We start from the raw sequence: 20657 nt of genomic DNA on the forward strand, positions 1-20657 counted from the left end.
TTCTGTTTCTTTTGGAGTGATCGATGAATGTTGTGCAGCGGTAGCTGTATCAGAATAAGACAAAGGAAGAAAACAGCAAACAACGTATTTCATAATGAGGATATCTTGAAATTAGGATGTGCATATGATGGTGGTACTAATTGAGGAAGCTCATCCACACTTTATGTTATAATACCTCTGGAAGATGTTGCATATCTAGAGGCTTACCATCCAAAAGCTACTGATGATATTTTAATAGGAGCCAGGATAGGTCCTTAGCATAAAAACCTTTGCATATTTTTATGTACAGTATTCATAATCTTACCTGTATTTTGAATGTTGCATTTAAAAATACACGAGATCAAAAACATTTTTTAACAAAATATGTTCTCAGCTTTACTGCAGAAATTGCAGGCCTTATTTAGATATTCCTGGGAGGCAAGGATTGCATGACAGCATAAGTTAGTTTTCAGGCAACTCACTTTTTTTTGAAGTAAAAAATACCCACTTCTTTAAAATGTCTAATCATGCTTTGTATTTCCTGTATATCATAGATCCCAATGGGAAGTTTTATCTGGAAGGAATAAATCTAGTTGTCTGTGATGTAGGAGTAGTAGGCAGGGAGATGAACAGTGGTTTCATTTCCCAAAGGGCTCCTTTTACTCAGAACTCCCGGTTTCCATTTAACCATCTATATTCTCTGCACTACGCACTATTTAAACAGGAGCTGCTTAAAGCTTGAAGGTTTAAGAGCAAAAAGGAACACACTGTACATGCAGAGCCAATAACTTATTGTTACTCTAATTAAAGCCTTAACTGTGTAATTCAAATATGCAGTTACTATATCAGTTACAACGACACTAACAATTACAGGCCAAAATATCTAGGTAATAAAGAAAAGTTTCAGTAGCAATACAGTTAAATTTGTTGTACCAAAATTACCCAAGCTTTCCACTCCTTTTCTCTGATGTTTTGTTCATCTTTCTGGTGTCAGCCTAGTATCTAAGGTCGGTAGTCATCCTCAAGAGGGATGGGGTGAACAGAAATGTCTGTTCTGCGTCCTGAGTTCTTTGCATGGAGGAGTATTTGATTGGAGGTGAGCATTTCTTTCTTCTCAGACTTGAGTCTGCTGTGGGATTATTTTTTTTATGTTTCCAAACACCACGTCTTTATTTGATTTTTCTTCACTGGTTGCTACCTAAAGTGTTACTGTTTTCACCCCTTTGCTGTTAGTTCAGGTTCTATGATGGCCTCCTCTAACCCCACTTTACATAAAGGGGTAGTGTTACTCATCAACTTTACAGATTCCTTAGACTTTTGCCATAAATAATATTCACAGACAATAGTCACTTGACTGTTAGACTTTATATCAAAGCTAATGTCAATTCTGGTCAAGACAATACCTGAGATGCTTCACTGCCAAGTTAATAGAAATCCCATGGCCTTCTACTAGTAGTGGCAAATCACTACATGTAGTGGCATCACCACCACACCCTCAGTATAAACTTTGAAATATATTCCATGCAGACACCCTTTACTGTGTGGATTTTTTTCATTTGGATTTTGTTCTGTTGTTTGGTTTGGGGTTTGGGGAGTTTTGGGGGGCTTTTTTTTTGCTTTTTTGTTTGTTTGCTTGTTTGTTTTAATTTAAATGAGTGAGACTACTCAATGGAAGAGAAGTTTGTTGGAAGCTTAACTGCTGATCCTCTAGCAGGTAGTTATAGCCAATCTACTGTATAATTTTTACTGTAATTGGCTGAATGCTCCAAATCAAGTTGTATCAGGTTCATTGTCAATAGCTTAAGAGTAATTGGGAGAAAAAGACTAAAAAACATTAATCTTTAAAAAAATGAAAGTGAAGTATTACTCAATATAGAATTGCAGAGGGAAACCTCTGAGCATATACACACTCCTGTTCTTTAAAAGATGCAAGGCTTGATAGTCTACAGCCTTACTCAATGACCAATTTTCAGTTTTAATTTTTCATTTAAGAGGAGTGAGGGAAAGTGATGTCTCCAGAGGTGTATTGTGAAACTAAGCAGCTTAAGTGGAACAGTCTGTCTTTCTCATTTTCTGCTTCCCAGCTCCTAACTGATAACAAAACAGAAAAAGATTTGTCTCTTCCCTTGCTCTAAAATGTTTCCAGATTGTAATAACATTTAGTTATATTTATGTATATGTCCTAACACCTGTTGCTTAAAATCCTTCTGCCTAAGGAACACGGGGAACTGAAAAATTTTGCTACAGTGCTGTAAATATCTATAACTAAATGGCTTGGGTTTTGTGGGTTCTTTTGAGAGTAGCTTGTTTAAACCCGTAAGTAACTGTTTATACTACATCCCACCAAAGTCTGATCACATGATGACCTATGAAAGCTGGGAAGTGGTTCAGCTGATACCTGGAAAAGCAAATGATTTGCCTGGGAGTAGCAGGAAGGACTCATTCAGTCACAAATAACTTCCTTCCTAAAATATTTCCAAGACACTACTTGTAAAGGAATTTGCTAGGATTGAGGCTGAGGAAAAAGTCAAAAGGACAAGTTTATCTTGGAAGTTTGATCTTATGAGTGCTCATTGATAATTGTGGAAAACTAACAAACAAAAACATTTAGCAAGAAGCCTTGACTAGTAATTTTGGCTCTGTTCTTATGGTTTTGAATGGATTTAAACCTTTGGACAATATTTACTGGTTTTTAACAGAGAAATACAAGAAAAATCAAGAAAAGAAGGATGTCATCCTAGTGTATATGTATTAGTAGGTTTAAAAATTATCCTTGAACTGCTGTTTTGCCCTATTAAGTATTTCTGTAGCGGATGGTTGCAGCAGCTGCAATTTCTTTCCCCAGTTTCTCTGACTCATTAAAAATCAAAAACTTTTAGATTCAGTAAACTGACAGTTCTTTATGTCCTCTGAGCAGAGAGGATAATAATTCTTTTACCTTGAAAATTTAGGTCTTTGATGCATTGAACTCCTGTGGGTAGAAAAGCTAAGGCAATGCTGTGACTTAGGTCATATTTGATGGATTCTGCTTGTTCAGATTTGTAGGTATGGATCACTATACCACCATAAATGTCTGTACTGCAGTCTTAAAAGCTACATTTGCTGTTGAATTTTCTTTTCTGTTTCCGTGAATCACATGATTGTCTTAAGAATTTCTGTTATTTCTTCCTGTCATTCTCTGACAATTGTTGACAACAGACCTGAAGAACCATTAGACAAATGAATCATAATAGTTCTGTGATTTTTAAGAGGAAAAGGGACTCATAATTTTACAATGTTTGCATCAATAAACTTGACAGTAATGTAATGCTGTTGTCAGGTATACTTCATGGCTGGTAAGCAGAATTTCTATATTTGGCTTTTTACATCTGTGGAAACCTGCCCTTGTTAAGCAAAACTTAGATGTAAAATCAGGAGGGTATTAGCTTGAATTCAATCCCCACATACACGTATTTGCTAAAATACAATACAGGCAACTGCTTTTTAACCTAGTTTAGAGGTATGTAGATCTACTCAGAGACTTTATTTTTGGCAAATAAGGATGGTAGCATTGATTTCTTACACTCCTTTTTTCAAATTTGTGGATAGACAATCATGCTGAAGAAATAATTTTCTTGCTCCCTGATTTTTGTTAGTCTCTTTGATATGTCCCTTAATAATGTTGAAAATACATTTCAGAGTTAAAAGAAATAATTATTAGAAGTAAGTAATGATAGTTTGAAGAAAAGTTTCAATGCCTTAAGAGCAATAAACTGTCTGATAATATGAGGTTTTTATTTACTGCATCTACCAAACTGACAATCGATAAGTCTGGAAAGTTTCGATGTATGCTGCATTTTATGCCTTTTATACCTGCCCTGGAGAATTTTCAAGCATTGTGAGAGGAATGCACATAAGTTACATCAATAAATAAACTATTTGTAGTGCCTTTTTTTTTTTTTTTTTTTTTTTTTTCCCAGTACTCTAAAAATGCACTATTCTTTATTTGGTCCTGACCAAGTATGAAAGCAATGATAGTCATCAACAGCAGGTATTAGTGAGAGGTCACAACAGTATTTACCATAAATATCTGCATGGCATCAATGTGACAATTTTTTGTGTACCATTTTGAAAGACAGAAACATATTGCAGATGTGTCTCCAAACTTATGAAGTTATGTGAAGTTTAAGAGAACTCCTCCTAGTTGAGCTCTGTAATCGTGTGTCTCCTCTGTCTCCCCCACATAATGATCTTATTGAGGAAATTGCCTCTTAAAGCTGCTGCATGTTGAAAATCATTCCTTGTCAATCATTAATGAGGTGGCCATTTAGAAAAGAAGCGCTGTCTTAAGCCTCAACAATGTATAAATCCTGCTTACACATCTTTCTGTAAAAGTTAATGAATGGCCTAAAGGATCAACAGAGACTGCTCTATCTGAAGCACATCATTCATTCAGCACAACTTCCATCTTTCATAATACCTCAAATGCTGGTGATTGAATATCTGTATCTCATAAAATTAACTGCAAAGTCAAATTTAAGTCTTCCCAAATTTCTATATGAATGCAGAGGGCCTAAGAGATACACTTAGAAGATAAAATATTTATTTAATTGTTGTTCAGAATTTGATCTTAATCAGTAATAATTAATAGTCAGCATTAGTATATTTGATGAGTAGTGCTAAATAATTTGCAATGTTTCCGGTATCTATAGTAGCTCCAAGATACAGTATCTGAATAAGGATTTCAAATAATAGCCACACCAATAAAGCTTAGCTTTGAGATTGTTTCATTCTCTGTGCTTTAGGAGCACTAATTTTCATTTACATTTACACAGTCCAGCAACTGTAGCTGAGAAACCATTCAAAGGTAAGAAATTGCATAGAAAAGATGACAATGAATGCAATAGGAATGAAAGTGAAAAGAAGATTTGTGGCTTGTTTTAGTGTTGATATACTATACTGTAAGCAACTGCAATAAACGCAGCAGGTCTCTGCTAGGTAGTGATTTTTTAAGCATTAAACTTCTGGATGTGTAGGTAATTGTAGCCACTGCTACAGTCCCTTTTATGATGGGGAAATTTTTTAATCTCTGTGATTCTTTTCTGAGTGTTGCTATAAGAAATCAGAGACAAATAGGATAAAAGAACAGAGGATCTTTTGGTGTAACTGCCATATATATGTATATCTTTATGTTCTACCAAAGTAAATGAGGAAGAAATCAGGAAAAGAAGAATTTTCATGTTAAGAAGTTTAATCATATTGGGTTATCATCAGGAAGACATCTACATTCAGTTAAATTTCGGCATGGTATATTTCAACAGAGGAGTGTTAGATTTAGAGTTTCTGTATCTGCAATGATTTTTTTTGTCTTAAGTAATCAAAATCTCCCTGAATAATCTTATAACAGGAATTAGCAGGGAGTCCAGCACTAACTGAGTAGGATAGGTTCTGAAATTACTATACTTTTTTTTTCACCTAAGTTTTTCTTAGCTAGCCTCCACTGATCATTCTCCTAAGTAGAGAGGCTTTTGTTTTAAAAATCTTGATTCTCAACTGAATTGTATTTGTAAGGATGTCTCCTTATTTTCATTACTTTGATTTAAAAACAACCTTTAAGTACATAAAGTAAGTTATAAAAATAATTGAAATATTAATAAAGCTGCAAATCTGTGGGCTTTAACTTATAAGAAATATACTGAATTCATTGGGATTCTGCATATTGATCATGTTGAGAATATAAAAACTTTTATAAACTGGCAAAGATTGCAATTTAAACAAGAAGCTGAAATATTAAGCAAGCCTTTGGATTAGCATTGGTAAATGAACTCTTAAAATTTATCCATATTCTAAACTTTTTTTTTCATATAAACTGTAAAACATAAAAGATGGAAATTAATCTTCTGTGAACATTAAGGATATATTGTTCATATTGAAACATATTCTACACCTAAGTACAGCTACTAAAATCAAAGAACAGGCAGAGAATGTCAACTCGTATTTAACAATAATTTAAGAAAAAATGTAGAGAGGGTAGTGACATCATCTTCCGATGGTATTTAACGTGGGTGCAATTCAGAGACTCTTCAGACATTTTCAGGTCATCCAGAGCAGTCCTACAACAAACTGTTGAACAGATTGGAAAAGTGAAAGATACTATTGTTAGAGTTGTGAGAGCCTGAAGAATACTGCCCTGCTAAGAGGTGGCTCAGTCAGTTTGGTCAGAAACAAGCTTTTTTGGCTATTTCTAAGTAGCAGCAGGGAAACTGCTGATAGTTAACATGGCCATCCTGCAAGAAGATGAAAGGTTCTCTGCTGCTCTATCATTTCACCACCACCATTTGTCTATCTCAGGTATATAAACGTCTCCCTAGACCCTGGTACATTTGCATTACCTGAACAATCTGCTGAGATTTTTAATTTATTCACTGCACATTCATTTATCACTGTAGTATTTTCTTTCTGGTTTAGTTTGCTTTGCCAAGTAATGACAGTAAGGCTAGATGTATCTACATTTTCCTTCCAATAACTTTTGAACCTGTTAGTCAATAACAGTCAAATGATTAAATCAAATGATAAATGCTTCCCATAACTGGGTTCCTACAGGCTTTGTGAAAATCACCCTGCCTGCGAGAGGAAAAAAGACTCAAATTAGTTTTCTTTCCTTCTCTTCAGTGGGAGTGGGTAAAGAAAACAGACAAAATTTGACTGGTATTTGTTATCTGTGGCAACAGCTGACCAGCCAGTCAGCATTGCACATAAATTGTGGATTAGTCACAGTGCATATTGTTTGTTATCTAGTACGTGTCCTACAGAAGATAAGAGAAGTTAAAGAGCAAATAACGCATAGGACAGCGGACTAATTCTACTATTTATAGAAACGTGTTCGGTCTCTAAAATAGCTGTGTAAAAACAATTAGTATAACCATCACTTTGGACCTTTGATTAATGCAACCTAGTTTTCTCTCTTCATTTTTTTCATGATAAAGTTTCCAATTAATCATAAATATTTTATTTATATAGAGCAGTTTTCTGTGCATTTGAAAGGGAGGGACTGTAGGGGATGAAATGTGAAATCCATCATAGTTTGGTTTACCGTATGACAGTTTGTGGAACTGAAGGTGCTCTGCCTAAGTGGATTACATCTGTAGCGTTTATTTTGCTCTAAGCATCACGGTTGAGGGGGAAGATGTGAGCCCCTTGCTCCAAACACCTCTTAATGCTTGTACAAGGAAAGAAATGTTTGATTGCAATACAATTTTCAGTAGTGCTTTGTTCTTCATTGCCTGTTCTTGGGTGAAGACTATTTGAGGAGTCAGCTGCAGAAAACAGCTCTTATGATGCCAAAAGTTCTTTTTATCCTCAGTCAATTAGGTTTTAGATGTGGGTAGAATAAAGAAATAAATGTAATGCACTAAGATTCTGTTGACAACAGATAGCAGAATATCAACAGTTCCTTTATTTTGTTGGTTACCATGGAAACAATCAAGTATGAGATGTTGCTGACAAAACTGCAGACTGCAGCAGCAATCATTAACTTCAGAAGGGCTGTGTTTTGTGCTTGATATATCTGAAAAGTAACAGTGGGCATTTTTTCTTGCATGTGGTTGTCTGTTCTTTTCAATGCGATAAACGGGCTTAGAATGGGAATGCTTGAAGTAAACGTGGATTGTTGGGTATTCAGGCTCTGGCTATGGAAGTATTAATGCTTATATCTCACTTTTTCTACTAATATGTGCATGTTTGCATGTGGTCAGGTTTACTTGGCAGAAGCTCAATGGGATATAATGGTGTAATACTGTTTATGTGAGAAGAAATGAAAATGAGATTTCGTCATGGTTCTCATGATTGATGAGATTTGTAAAATGAGAGGGAGTCCAATTACTAAATGGTGTTTCAGGCAAAAAGATCACTGAGTTTCTCAGTCACTGCTGGCTGCTAATCAATTTGTTGAGTGATGATTAAAATGTTTTGCTTTGACCTAAAATGACTTAGCAGTTTGAGTCCTAGCTAAATGACTCTTTCTGATAAGGAACCACATTCCTCTTCTGTACATAAGCTTTCAGTTCCCTGTTTTAAGAAGAAAAAAATGCAAGTCACTCTTTTAGGGTTTTATAATTCCCTCCATTTTCACCTTATTCAAACCAGGAATTTGTCATCTTCGTAACAGTTAAATCATTTTTTTGTTCATGAAGGTAGAAAAAGAGGATGAAGGATGTCAGAGATGAAGAAGATGCTGACGTTTTAGGAATATTTTTTGAGATCTTCCTCAACATTTTGACATACTCATTTTCTGTTTTATAATGGGTTGTGGGCACAAAGGTGCAAAAAGTACATATGTTGTATATGCAGGTGACTTCATGTTCTATTCTAGATAGGAAAATCATCTTTCTTAGATAAGTCAAAAAAGAGAAAACACATGGAATTGTAATACAAAGCTTTTGGAATTGTTTTCTGTAAGAAAGATTCCATGCAAGAGTGCCAGCATATTTCTACATTTTTCTCTGCGGTGCTCAGATATTATATTAGAAAAAATATGATTGTACAGTGATTGCATTATTATAGTAACAATTAAGCACTGTGACTTCCATTAAAAAAAAGAAAATGCTAATAGATTAGTATCCCATGTGCAGGTAGTCCAGATTTCAGTGCAGCTCTTCAGATGCATACAGGTGATGCATAGGTACAATCCAGTTAAAATTCTGTAGAACAGAGGCATCATTCCTCATAGCCTCAGTAATCCTTTTGTAAGATTTATCTAACAGTCAGATAAGATCATACCAAAGTTTAACTTGTTTGGACTGGAAAAAAAATGCTGGTACATCAAAATGTCAAGGTAACTGATAACGTTGAAGAAAATAAACCTTTCCCTCATAGTAACATATGAAACCCCTGAACCCATCACTTTCCAAAGATGATTTGTGGTATAAAAGCTTTGTGCAGAAGTCAGGTATGATTCAAACATACAATTCTGGTCAAAGTCCTAGCCTAAAAACTGTAACATTAAATCTGTTATTGGTCTAAAATCCAATCTAAAACCTTATAAGTGTCTGTACAGTTTGACATGATTCAAAACCAAAAAAGCTCTTAATACTCCTAAGCAGGTTTATTGAGGTAAAAGTTAAATTTGCTTTAATTTTTATTTTGAGGGAATGTTAGCTTAAACAAATCAGGATATATGCTAAGTAGAGAATTAATATATGGTAGCTTAGAGAATGAAATGTCTTCAGAGAGCTCTAACAAAATATTTTTATAATTTTTTACTAGTGTCTATTTCACTATTAAAATTGCAGAGAATAGAATTGCAGTAAATTTGTAGAATTCTAATTTTGGAGTTGATTTTCCTTTGGATTGATCATATTTAAGAGAGTGAATACTCTAATTCGGGACATATGGAAATCAATAAGAGTGTTACTTTCATGTATTAGGAGAAAAAGTCATATTCCATATGTAAGGTTGTTTTGTTTTTCTTTTTCTGCATTTAACTAAAATCTTTAAGCACCATAAATACTCCATTAAAATAAAATATAGAAAGTCAAATGTAGAAAGCAATATAAAGTCTTTATCTATGTATGAACATCTGTAAGAGCAGAACATGTAATATACAAGCTTTCTTGCAAAGTGTAAAGGGAGGAAAAGCTGAATTAGCTTATCCACCACCTACTAGCAGAGTCAAGCTGTTCTTTGGAACAGTTTGCTTAGCCCACAGGCAGAAGTAGTGCCAGTGTTTCCCTCTCCACATTTACTCTAGGTAGCAGAGATTTTTTTGGGAAACCAGTCTAAGCAATGCTAAGCAGGAAGTTGGAATTGCAGAGCAAGCAGACTTTTTGCTTTTGGGAAATGACAATCTGGCTGTGCTTGGAGGAGTAACATCTCACTTTAGCAAGATTTATTGCAGCTTCAAGCTGAAACAAGTTTCTTGATAAAAAAAAAAAAAAAGAAGAAGAAGAAAAAAAGAGGATGTGGTGGTCTTGATCAAAGCACTGTCCTAATGATTAATTGATCTGTGCTGTATGATCAGTTTTGTACAGGCTTGAAGAAGACAGGTAGTGGTTCCCTGCTTCACATTTCTCATCAGTCAAAACGGATGATACATTCCTACTTTGGTAGTTTGTTATGAATAAAAAATATTGCTTATAGGGCCCCTAGGTACTGTGTCCATAGTACCAGAGAAACTTAAAATGCTAATATACAGTACCTCTATGTACTGGCATACTAATACTTCTTCATTGTGTTGTGATCTCTGCCACGTGACTGGCCCACTTGGTTTGGTTTTTAAGCAATTCACCTGTGTGACACATAAATGGCTGTGAGTAGCTTTACCTTTCATTTCTATGTGCATACATGGAGAAGAACTTTACTGCTTGATTTTTAGCTATATATCATTCATATATGTAATTATATGAAAGTTGTTGCCCTCAAACTATAAACTATTAAAATTAAAAAAAAGTTGGAAAAATGTATATAGACCTAGTCAGCCACAGATATACACTTAATAAACATTATGAATGAATCTGTAATGAATATATATGTTCATATGACATAAATAAAAATATTTTATACTCACTGCATGGCGAGGCATGTCTCTTGTGTATTACCAAATATTTATATTTTTCCACTTTTCCATTATACCCTTTTTACAGAGAAGTGGTGTAGCTTAAATATCTCGAGAAAAACCCAGGTGACCTACCAGCAGAGAAGTATTTCTTTAATGAATAAGCCCTTTAATTATATTCTCGTTCTGCTATATGCTCAAGATTGTAAAATTGCTGAAGAGAAGAGTAAGTAATTGAATAGTAATTTAAGTGTGAATTTATTAAATCAATTAGATTTACAAAAGTAATTTGAGACACAGTGCTGCTATGTTGGGCACACCAAGTATATAAAAATTTAAAATAGATGCCTGTAAGTGTAGCATAGTTTCTAATGGGAATTTGTCTTGCTTATAATAGTAAAAATGATTGATTCTACGTGTCTTGAAAAGCTTATTCTGTAAGTTATTCTTATCCTAATAGCACCTCAGAGGTAGGCCATTTCATTTCAGATTGCTGGGGAATCTCTAGGCATAATAAAAGATTTCATAACCTGATGAAAATTTATAACAGGGATTCAAACATTTCTATGCTTTTCTTTTCCTCTAAAACAAACAATACCTTCTGTATTAACTAGTTTGATAAAGCTAGTCATTTCTCTACACTCTGACCTTCCACGTACATTATGTTAAAATTTTCTGTCTAATGTACTATGCAATATTTTATATGGTACTTTAGAAACTAAAGGAAAATGAATTTGTGTGATTTGGCGGGTCTATGTACTGTAAGTAGCCAAACAGAAAGAGAGAAAATGGTTACAAGGACTTATGTGACCAATAGCTACTACAGCTTATCTGAAGAGATGAACTCATACCATGGTGTTATGTGCATTATATCAGAGTGTGAGAGAAGTTACTGGGTATCAAAAACCTCAAGGACCGAGTCTCAGATGAGGAGTGTGGCTACATATTCATTTCTTAACTTTCCTATGTTCCAAATAGCGGGAGAGTGTATGTTTGTTCAAGCTTTGTTAGTGTGATAAAATAAGATGCAAGAGATGCAGACTTTGTTGTCTCTTAATGGAAGCAGGACCTCATGACACAGTTTTCATTGTCCCTCCGGTTCGGTGACAATCTCTTTCCTCTTCTGTCTCCCATAAAATATCTGTGATCCTCCAGAACATCCTGACCACATTTCCTATCCCATGAGACTCTGTTTCACTGCTTGCTCTCCGCAGATTCGCAAGACTTTGAAATACAACTTTGTTCTTAGGGATTCTTTTCCTTTCCACTTTCAAATGTCCTTTGACATCTGATAATTAAAACTCCAGTTGCTATTGTTATGTTCCTTCCTCTCCCCCTTACTTTACCTTCACCAAGTTGCTTAGATATTCAAGGTCCCCTCCCTCCACTCTGATCAATTAATATTTTAGTTTCCAGGTTCTATATATTAATTTTTCACTACTGCCCTCAGTCATCTGCATTCAGGAAGTTTTCAGTCTGAATAAGAAAGTATCAGGTTTGATGAATATTTGTTATTATAAGAATTTGTTCCTGATTACTATGTATAAGGTCAATGTGGGGGCTACATATTAGTATTAACATCAAAATGGGGTTGGAGAGCAAAATCAAGAATATTGTTTGCTAGACAGGACATACATATTTCTGTGATATACAGTGAAGTATCATAAAGATCAAAACAGTAAATGAATGTGTTCAAGATTAACTATAATAGATAGATAGATTGACCATTTATTTATGTAAAAGTGAGAGCTGAAAAACGTTTAGTTTCAGAGCACAAAAGTGAGTAGGTGAAATAGTACTAAGACTATGCACAGTTAATTTTGTCCACAGAGGCTGGTCTCAGAATATTAGTATAGGTAAATCCATTTACTATCTGTTTTTAAGGCAATAAAAGAAAAGTGTTTGTAGACTACCACTATCTGTATCAGCTTGCGTACTTTTTCTATGGCCTCTTTGGGTATTAGGCAATCATTTATAGAAGTAAAGTAATAAAACCACAGTCTTGAAATATTGCAGCTCAATGAACATGGAAATATCCTGAAATTCAGATCCCTATTTTGTAAGTTACAAAGTGTTGGAGAAGCTAATGAGAAAAAGTAAACTTGGTTTGCTTTATTAAGGTCCCTGTATATTTTGAATTTATAACCACAAAGAACAATGAAATGTGGAGAATGGAAAACTGTTACAATTAAAATCTACACAATGTCTAATTGGTTGCTGGAACAACCAATAGAAAAAGCTGACTTGACATTTCCTTTTGAACAGATACTTATGTTCAGCTATCAGTGGTGGGTTGGGTAACACTTTCTATACTTGGGTAATATTCCTAGCAGCAGACATCACTGACACTCTAGGAAAAAGCAATACCTGACTCTTTGTCAGGTGGGGGCATCAAAAGGCAGAGCTGTGTCTCCAGTATCCACAATCCCTACGCTCTGCTATCACATAACTTATGATAGTGAAATGAGTTATAGTCCAAATCCCACACCACCTCCTAGGCCTGACCCTACTGTCTTAAACTGGTAATGGGTTGCCCCATCTTGCACTAGCACGCAACTCTATGCATCACCTTGTGTGATCTCACATACTACACATACCCCAATCCCTGCCCCTCAGAAATTACTTGCATAGAGCCATTGCCTAGCTGATTGGGTGGGGTGTTATTTACTAAAGCATATAAGCTCCTTAGATGCTCTTACTTCTCTTATTTTGTGAGGAAAGAATAAACAACATATAGGGATCAACCAAAGAGCACTGATAGCTTAACTAGACGCTGCTGCAGATTCTTGCCCTAAGGAGCCTACTTGTTTAAGGATTCAGAAATATATGTTCTACTGTGAAGTAGACAAGTAGGATGCTAGTCACTCCAGAGTAATGTTGTTGAACCTTTTAAAGGAATATGTCTGTTGTCGGTGGGTGTAAAGTAAGTAATGCCTAGTGGAAAACTTCCTGGAAACTAACTTGTAGTGTTGGCCATCAGGAAAAGCTGAAGAAGTTTTATGGACTTGCAAGAGTTTGGAGTGGGGTGAAGTCCCTGAGATTTTGTTCTGCTTCTTTAGGGTCAATGATTATTTATTTTTCCCACTTTCTTTCTTCATCTAAAGTCCCAATGCATCAAAATCTGGCAGCACTCTAACTCAAGTAGAGAGTAAATTTGATGGAGAAGATATCCATTACTTTTTCACCTGCAGATGAAAGGGTAACAGATGCAAGAAATGTCTTGTGCTGGTGCAGTCTGACCAAACATGTCACCAATATCTTATTAATTAATGCATTTTAGCTGCGAGCTCCTAGTTTCAGCAGAAAGAGTGCAAATTCTAGGGCTAGTAGATTCTGGATATGAACAGACATTCTTGTGAAGGTAGATCCTGTCCTCTATACAAAAGATATTTAACAGCAGGTCTTTAAATTAACATTGCCCTGATGGTGTGCTTGAAGCCAGGCAGGTACGGTGTGGTAGTATTGATGCAACAGGTAATAATAATTCTGTTACTCTTCAGGCTGATCTAGTAGTTCAATTCCCTTTGCAAATATAAGTAAGTAGTTAAAATGTGAGTTTATTGATGGGTGTGGGTGTTTTAATCATTCTTTTTTAAAAAAATATTTTTGTGATAGGTGATTTGCATGTTATTTTTTACTGATTAGCTCTCTTGACTACTCATGCTGATCTTTCTAGAACTTTTGCTATAAGTTTCTAAAATCAGATGACAATGCAAAAGGAGAGAAATGTAATTTTTAATATAAACAAATCTATTTAATAATAATGGTGGGAGACTGTTTGGAAAAAAAAATAATTGTCCTAAATAGAATTTTTATTATTTTTTTGAATTTTTGTTGTTGGGGTTTTTTTAGTGCCTGAACTGTCTCTTAATGTGTATTGAGCTTGCATGGCAAGGTTTTGGTAGCAGGGGACTACAGGGGTGGCTTCTGTGAGAAGCTGCCAGAAGCTTCCCCTGTGTCCAACAGAGCCAATGCCAGCCGGCTCCAGGATGGACCTGCTGCTGGCCAAGGTGAGGCAGGCTGTCCCCCTGCAGCCCAGGAAGGCCCACGGGGGAGCAGATCTCCACCTGCAGCCCGGGGAGGACCCCACGCCGGAGCAGGTGGGTGCCTGAAGGAGGCTGTGACCCTGTGAGAAGCCTGTGCTGGAGCAGAATCCTGGCAGGACCTGTGACCCCACGGAGAGAGGAGCCCAGGCTGGAGCAGGTTTTCTGGCAGGACTTGTGACCCCCCAGGGGACCCACGCTGGAGCAGTCTGTGCCTGAAGGACTGCAGCCCATGGAAGAGACCTATGCTGGAGCAGTTCATGAAGAACTGCAGCCCGTGGGAAGGACTCACCTTGAAGAAGTTGGTGGAAGACTGTCTCCTGTGGGAGGGACCCCATGGTGGAGCAGGGGAAGAGTGTGATGAGTCCTGCCCCTGAGGAGGAAGGAGCAGCAGAGACGTGTGATGAACTTGACCTAAACCTCCATTCCCCTTCCCCCTGTGCCACTGCAGGGCAGGAGGTAGAGAAAACTGGGAGTGGAGTTGAGCCGGGGAGAAGGGAGAGATGGGGGGGAAGGTGTTTTAAGATTTGGGTTTATTTCTCATTACACTACTCTGATTTTGATTGGTAATAAATTAAATTAATTTCCCCATGATGAGTCTGTTTTGCCTGTGACAGTAATTGGTGAGTGATCTCTCCCTGTCCTTATCTCAACCCACAAGCTTTTTGTTATGTTTTCTCTCCCCTGTCCAGCCTAGGTGGGATCGATAGAGCAGCTTTGGTGGGCACCCGGCATCCAGCCAGGGTCAACTCACCATGTAGTGAAGTTCATGTATGCTGGTATTCTTGGCTGAAGTTCAAGTTTGAATATGATAAGACCAAGCCCAGGGACACCAGACATACTTCAATGCTCTGCATAATGCTTTGTCTGTTGTTGGGTTTTTTCCTATTATGTGCTTCTTTTGGCTTATGGTTGATGTGTCTAACTCACTTTCAAATGAACAGCTTTGATTATGGTGTTAGTACATTCTGTACTTGAATCAACTTGTTTCCATGGAAGAATAACTGTTCCTGTACATGCCCCCTGTTAAACCTAGCTGGAGTGTAACAAGGCTATCAGCACAATGCAGTCAAGCAGGACACAGTTTTGAAAGTAGAGTTCTACTATAGTTGTTGAATGAGGCATTATTATTCACTTGCAAACAGGTTCTTCCTGAAAAAATGGCATATACTAGTTATAACTGAAGGTGGTACTCCTTTCATCATATGGGGCTGATATGATAAAGTTAAAAAAAAACCCACAGAGAAACTTCCTTTTTTTTTTTTTTTTTAGAGGAGCCAACTTGGTCTGCTCCTATACATAATTTTCAGTTTACTGCAGCTGTATTAATATTAGACATCTGGATGCGTATTGTTCTCTTGCCTTTTTCCAAACTCAGAAAAATATTATAATACCTTTTTTTTCATTAAAGAAAGGTTAAAGGTTTTTGCATGTCGTATATTTCATCCAAAAGTAGAGCTTTGTCCATAATCACATCAAAACCAAAAATAACTTAAACATCTTTATAAAAACTACATTTATGGATAATAGCAATTTACATTTCCTATGACTTTGCCTACCCTTTGTTCAGCTTTTAAATGACAGCAGTTAAAAGCTACCAAAAATTACAGAGTAGAGAGAGAATAAATATGGGTGGAAATAAGACCAGATTCATCTTATGTTACAATTTGCCTTGGTAGGAGAGTTACGTGGACAAGAAAGAACAACATGAGTGATTTCTGTTGAATCTAGCAGTAGATGTTAAAAATTTAAATTGCAGTAGCATAATGTCTGTATATAACAGCTAAACAAAGACAAATTAAAAAAACCCAAGTCCCAATATATCTTGTTATTCACATTTCTTTCTCCCTTCTCTATTGTACTTAAGTTTTGAATCACTCTTTGTAAACTCACTATAAAAATATTTTGGGCGAATAGTTAAGGTAAGGTTGATTTCAAACATCTGGCACTTCATTCATTGAATGGGTTGTTTCTTGGTTTGTTGGCCAAAATATGGACTGCTGTCAAAATGTGACTTCTTTGAACCCCAAAGAAGGCCTGCCTTTCTCCTTCTGCTTTCACGTTATATCACATACTGCAGCAGAAACAAAACTATCACTGCATCTTCAAGGATGAACATTTTTGATTGATAAATGGAGATTATGATAGTAGCCACACAACACAGAAAGGTGTTGAGATTATGATAGTTGCCACACAACACAGGAAGGTGTTAGGATATTATATTTTTCCCTGTCAGAACAGTCTTTACATGTTTTTTTCAACTTTTTCACAGTTGCCCAGTAGCCTAAGTTACAGACTTAGGTTATGAGATGTGTGATAGAGCAGATGTCAAAAAAGATCACTGGTTCTCCTTAATTATGAGATAAGTTAGATTTTGTAGGTGTCCTAGATTTCCAGGAAAGTTGTCTGTCTTCTGGCAGTCCAGGACAACAGCTGGTACTTAGGTAATGGATGAATTTCACCTTTTGCTTTTTGATGCTTGATGTTGGAAGTTATATTTCATCTTTGGAATGACATTTTAATTAGTGACACCTGTCACTTAATTTTGTTATCCTTTCATATATTGGAATCAATTATAGCTATACTAATTTTGCCTAAATCCTTTAAGCTTACAAACTAGCACAAAAGTTCGAATTCTCACCAACTTCATTAACAATTAAACTGTGAATTGGAGGATTCAAACTTAGGTAATATTTCTTTCTTCACGTTCTGTTGTGGGGATAGATACTAAAAGATGAGAGGGGCAGGGGTAGTAGAAACCTCTTCAAATGTTACAGCTAAATGCACCGGAGCTGAGCTATTAATGCTGATTTTTGACAGCTTTTGGGTAATGATTGATTTGAATTGAAGTAAAATGTATCTGTGTACAGATTTGTACTTACAATGAATTGCACAGTTCAAAATGAAATTACTGTATTCTGGTGTGTGCATATTTTAATACGGACCTTGCTGGTTTATTCCCATGTAGTTGCTTTTCTTGCTCTCTATATGGACACACACACACACAGAGTCTTTGCATTCACGCATTGTCAGGCAAAGTTCTTTGCAACCCTTGGTTGTGACATGGAGAGTTGTGATACAGCTAAGCATAAACCGCAGTCACGTTTTGTTGTTGCTGTTTTTTTTGTGGCTGTTGTTTGTTTTGTTAGGGTTTTTTTTCAAACAAATGTTAGTTTCACTGCCAGACTTTTTTTTTTAAAACTTAGGCACTCAGCACTCCATGGCTTACCTATAGTCAGATATTTTTTGTGTTGGCTTCTCTGGTAGGTAGGAAGGATAAAAGTTTTAGTATCACCCACTGTTTTACCACTTCATGTAAATAGCCAGCTTGCTTTGACAAAAGGATATTAAAAATGTTAGGAGATAATAGATCTAAGACTACCATGATGGCTCATCATCTCACAATCTAAATTGATATGATTGAATCCCACACCTGTGAAGCAAAAGGCAGCAGCAAAAGACAGTGTTTCTGCAGTTTCTTGGTGTGCGTAATATATCCAGTATACTCTACACTGCACAAAACCTTGGCAAAACTTGTGGTACTGAACTGAAAAAAGTGCTCTTGCTTTAATTTCCAGATTGAAAATTAGAGCCATGGTGGGAGATAATTTCTGTTTCCTCCTTCAGCTATCACTTCTAAGATTAGGTTACCATGTGTTTGTGGGACTGAAGCATTCTAGTGTGGATAAATGGTGTCACTGTGTGCCAATATTATACCCTCTCCCCATTTCTTCACCTATGGGTTTGACTTCCAAATAAGAGGTCACCCTTAGAACAGTATCTTTTTTTTTTTTCAGTTAGCCCAAAGGTAATCATTGTGTTCTACCTATTAAGGAAATTCTTATTTATTTGCCTCTGGGTGAAGAACCTGAATAAATGTTCATTTATGGCTGCTTTTCTGAGAAGTGATGATCTTCTGGGATTGATATTTAGGTGATTTCCTGTGATTCTTCAAGATCTCATGATGTTCACAGCATCTATGTGAGGTAAATTTCTAGTCGACTTCATAAGTAAAGACAGCTATCCTCATCTAGTCAATATTCTTGCATCAATTGATACTGAATGCAGAACTGATTGACAGAAAACAGTAACCTGTCTCAGAAATACTAATGCATGTGTTTAGAGCAGCTGAACTAATTTGAAGCAGGTAAATATAGACATATAGATGAATTTTAAAAAAATTTAAATTATGTGTCTGTTAACATTCAGAATTCACAGGCTGAAGCTTTGTATACTAGTTTTCTGCAAGGCTCTTTACTTAATCATAACTTTTTACAGACACTGCTATCTCTAAAGTGCTTTTTAGTTGTCAGAGAATTGGACATAAATACTTTGAAGTATCTGGAGTGAATCTTGTCAACTTTGAAAGTCATAGATGCAGTAACCTATTTCAAATCATGGTTCTTGAATTATTCCAGACCATTTTTACTGACAATACAGTCTATACATATTTATCTGTGTGGGAGAAGGGAGGGAACTAAGCACTGGTAATACTAAATAGCAGTAGAATCTTAATTTATGTTTGTAGCTAACTAAATACTGGTGATTCAGGGTCTACTCTCTGAAGGAGGGTGAATATTTTTACACCTTAGCTCAGAAAGGTTGCAGGTTGTGTAACCTTGGTCTTCTGGATGTGGGCTGGTAACAGAGCAATTAGCTGAAAAATAAAGTGTATTTAGTAAAGCCATTTACTATCTTACACCATAACAGTAGTATTTCTCTGTTACTTTTAATTGAATAGAAATATTCATTTTGTCTCTCTTTCTGTCTGCAAGTTCGCTGCCTGCATGAATGCAGCTCAGGCTTCGAATGTAACTTTGGATACATATAATGAAACTCACTTAATTTAGCAGAATGGGCTATTTTAGGGTACAGTTCATTTCATCCTAAAATGGATGTCTTTCTGAAAATTTCTGTTATCTAACAGGTCACACATGCAACATAAGCATAGTGGATGAGGTATGAGTGTGCAAGGTCTAGAAATGACTAATTCACTGCACTTAGAGGCTCAAAACAAATTTTATTCAGTTCAGTCATTACAAACGTCATTCTGACATATTGTTGACCATTTGGGAACTACAAGAGGTGATAATTACAGTAATAGATGGTGGAGATAGGAATTATGGACCATTTCTTTTATATAATCACTAATGTGCTTTTTTCAATACTAAGAAAAATTAACACTATGGTATTCAATAATAATTGTTCAGCTTTGCAGCTGATGGGCCAGATTTCTTCAGACTTTATTTTCAGTCAAGTTTCATCTTATTTATGTTCTAAGTTGTTCAGTGTAATGATTACTTTTTCTGTTTGCTCTCACCAGAGTGTAACGGTACTCCACGGTAGTCTAATGGTACCAAGCACCAAGACGATAAGAAATACAGCTTTTCTTCTTAAGTCACTTTCACACATTTATAGGCTATATTGCTTTTGCTTCTGTTAAAAGTTGGTCCCATGCTCTACCTTTACAAACTAAAGATATAAAATAAGCCCTGCTGTCATTTCCCCACCTGCACTGATTTTATGATTGCTCACCAAATGCCAGCTTCATCACAAGGGAGGTACAGTATTGTCTCAATGTCCATATACAACACCAGCGCTTAGAAGGAGATAGCAGATTGTGCACAGGATTGGTAGGAAAGCACAAGATAACAGTGATAGCTAGATAGTTGTGTAATCTTTCTGCTGAAAGCACTATTAGTTCTTTGTCAGTGTCTGGAACAAGGGAATTAGCATGCTGTGATAAACTGTGGCAGTGACCTTTGACAAATTACACCAGCTGCAGATATGTCACAGTGGATTTTTTTTTTAAATCCCATTCTCTTTTCCAAATAATCTCTGCCGTTACTTACATTTCAAATACAAAAACATACATGTTAGTATAAATAACCTTTATTAGTATAAATAAAGTAGGAATTTTTTAAAATAATTTTTTAAAAATCTTTGTCTCTGAAAGTCTTACCATAGATAATATAGCAAATGTGGTCAGATACAGACTTAACAAAATACAGTATATGTTTCAGTTTATGTACCATTATACAGTGTCTTTGTCCATACATAATGGGAAATGTTATAATGCTTTTTTTTCCCCAGCAGTAGTCAGA

General features: G+C 35.9%; 1 protein-coding gene across 1 annotated transcript in view; it reads left to right on the plus strand.

The window, feature by feature from the left end:
• Positions 1–20657, plus strand: part of CCDC102B (coiled-coil domain containing 102B) — a 151002-nt gene that overhangs the window by 60374 nt on the left and 69971 nt on the right. The window contains exon 5 of the mRNA XM_049830460.1: positions 13858–13871. Coding sequence (XP_049686417.1) covers positions 13858–13871 — 14 coding nt within the window. The remainder of the gene's footprint in view (positions 1–13857; positions 13872–20657) is intronic.

This window comes from Accipiter gentilis, chromosome 27 (assembly GCF_929443795.1).
Source record: "Accipiter gentilis chromosome 27, bAccGen1.1, whole genome shotgun sequence".
Classification (NCBI taxonomy): domain Eukaryota; kingdom Metazoa; phylum Chordata; class Aves; order Accipitriformes; family Accipitridae; genus Astur; species Astur gentilis.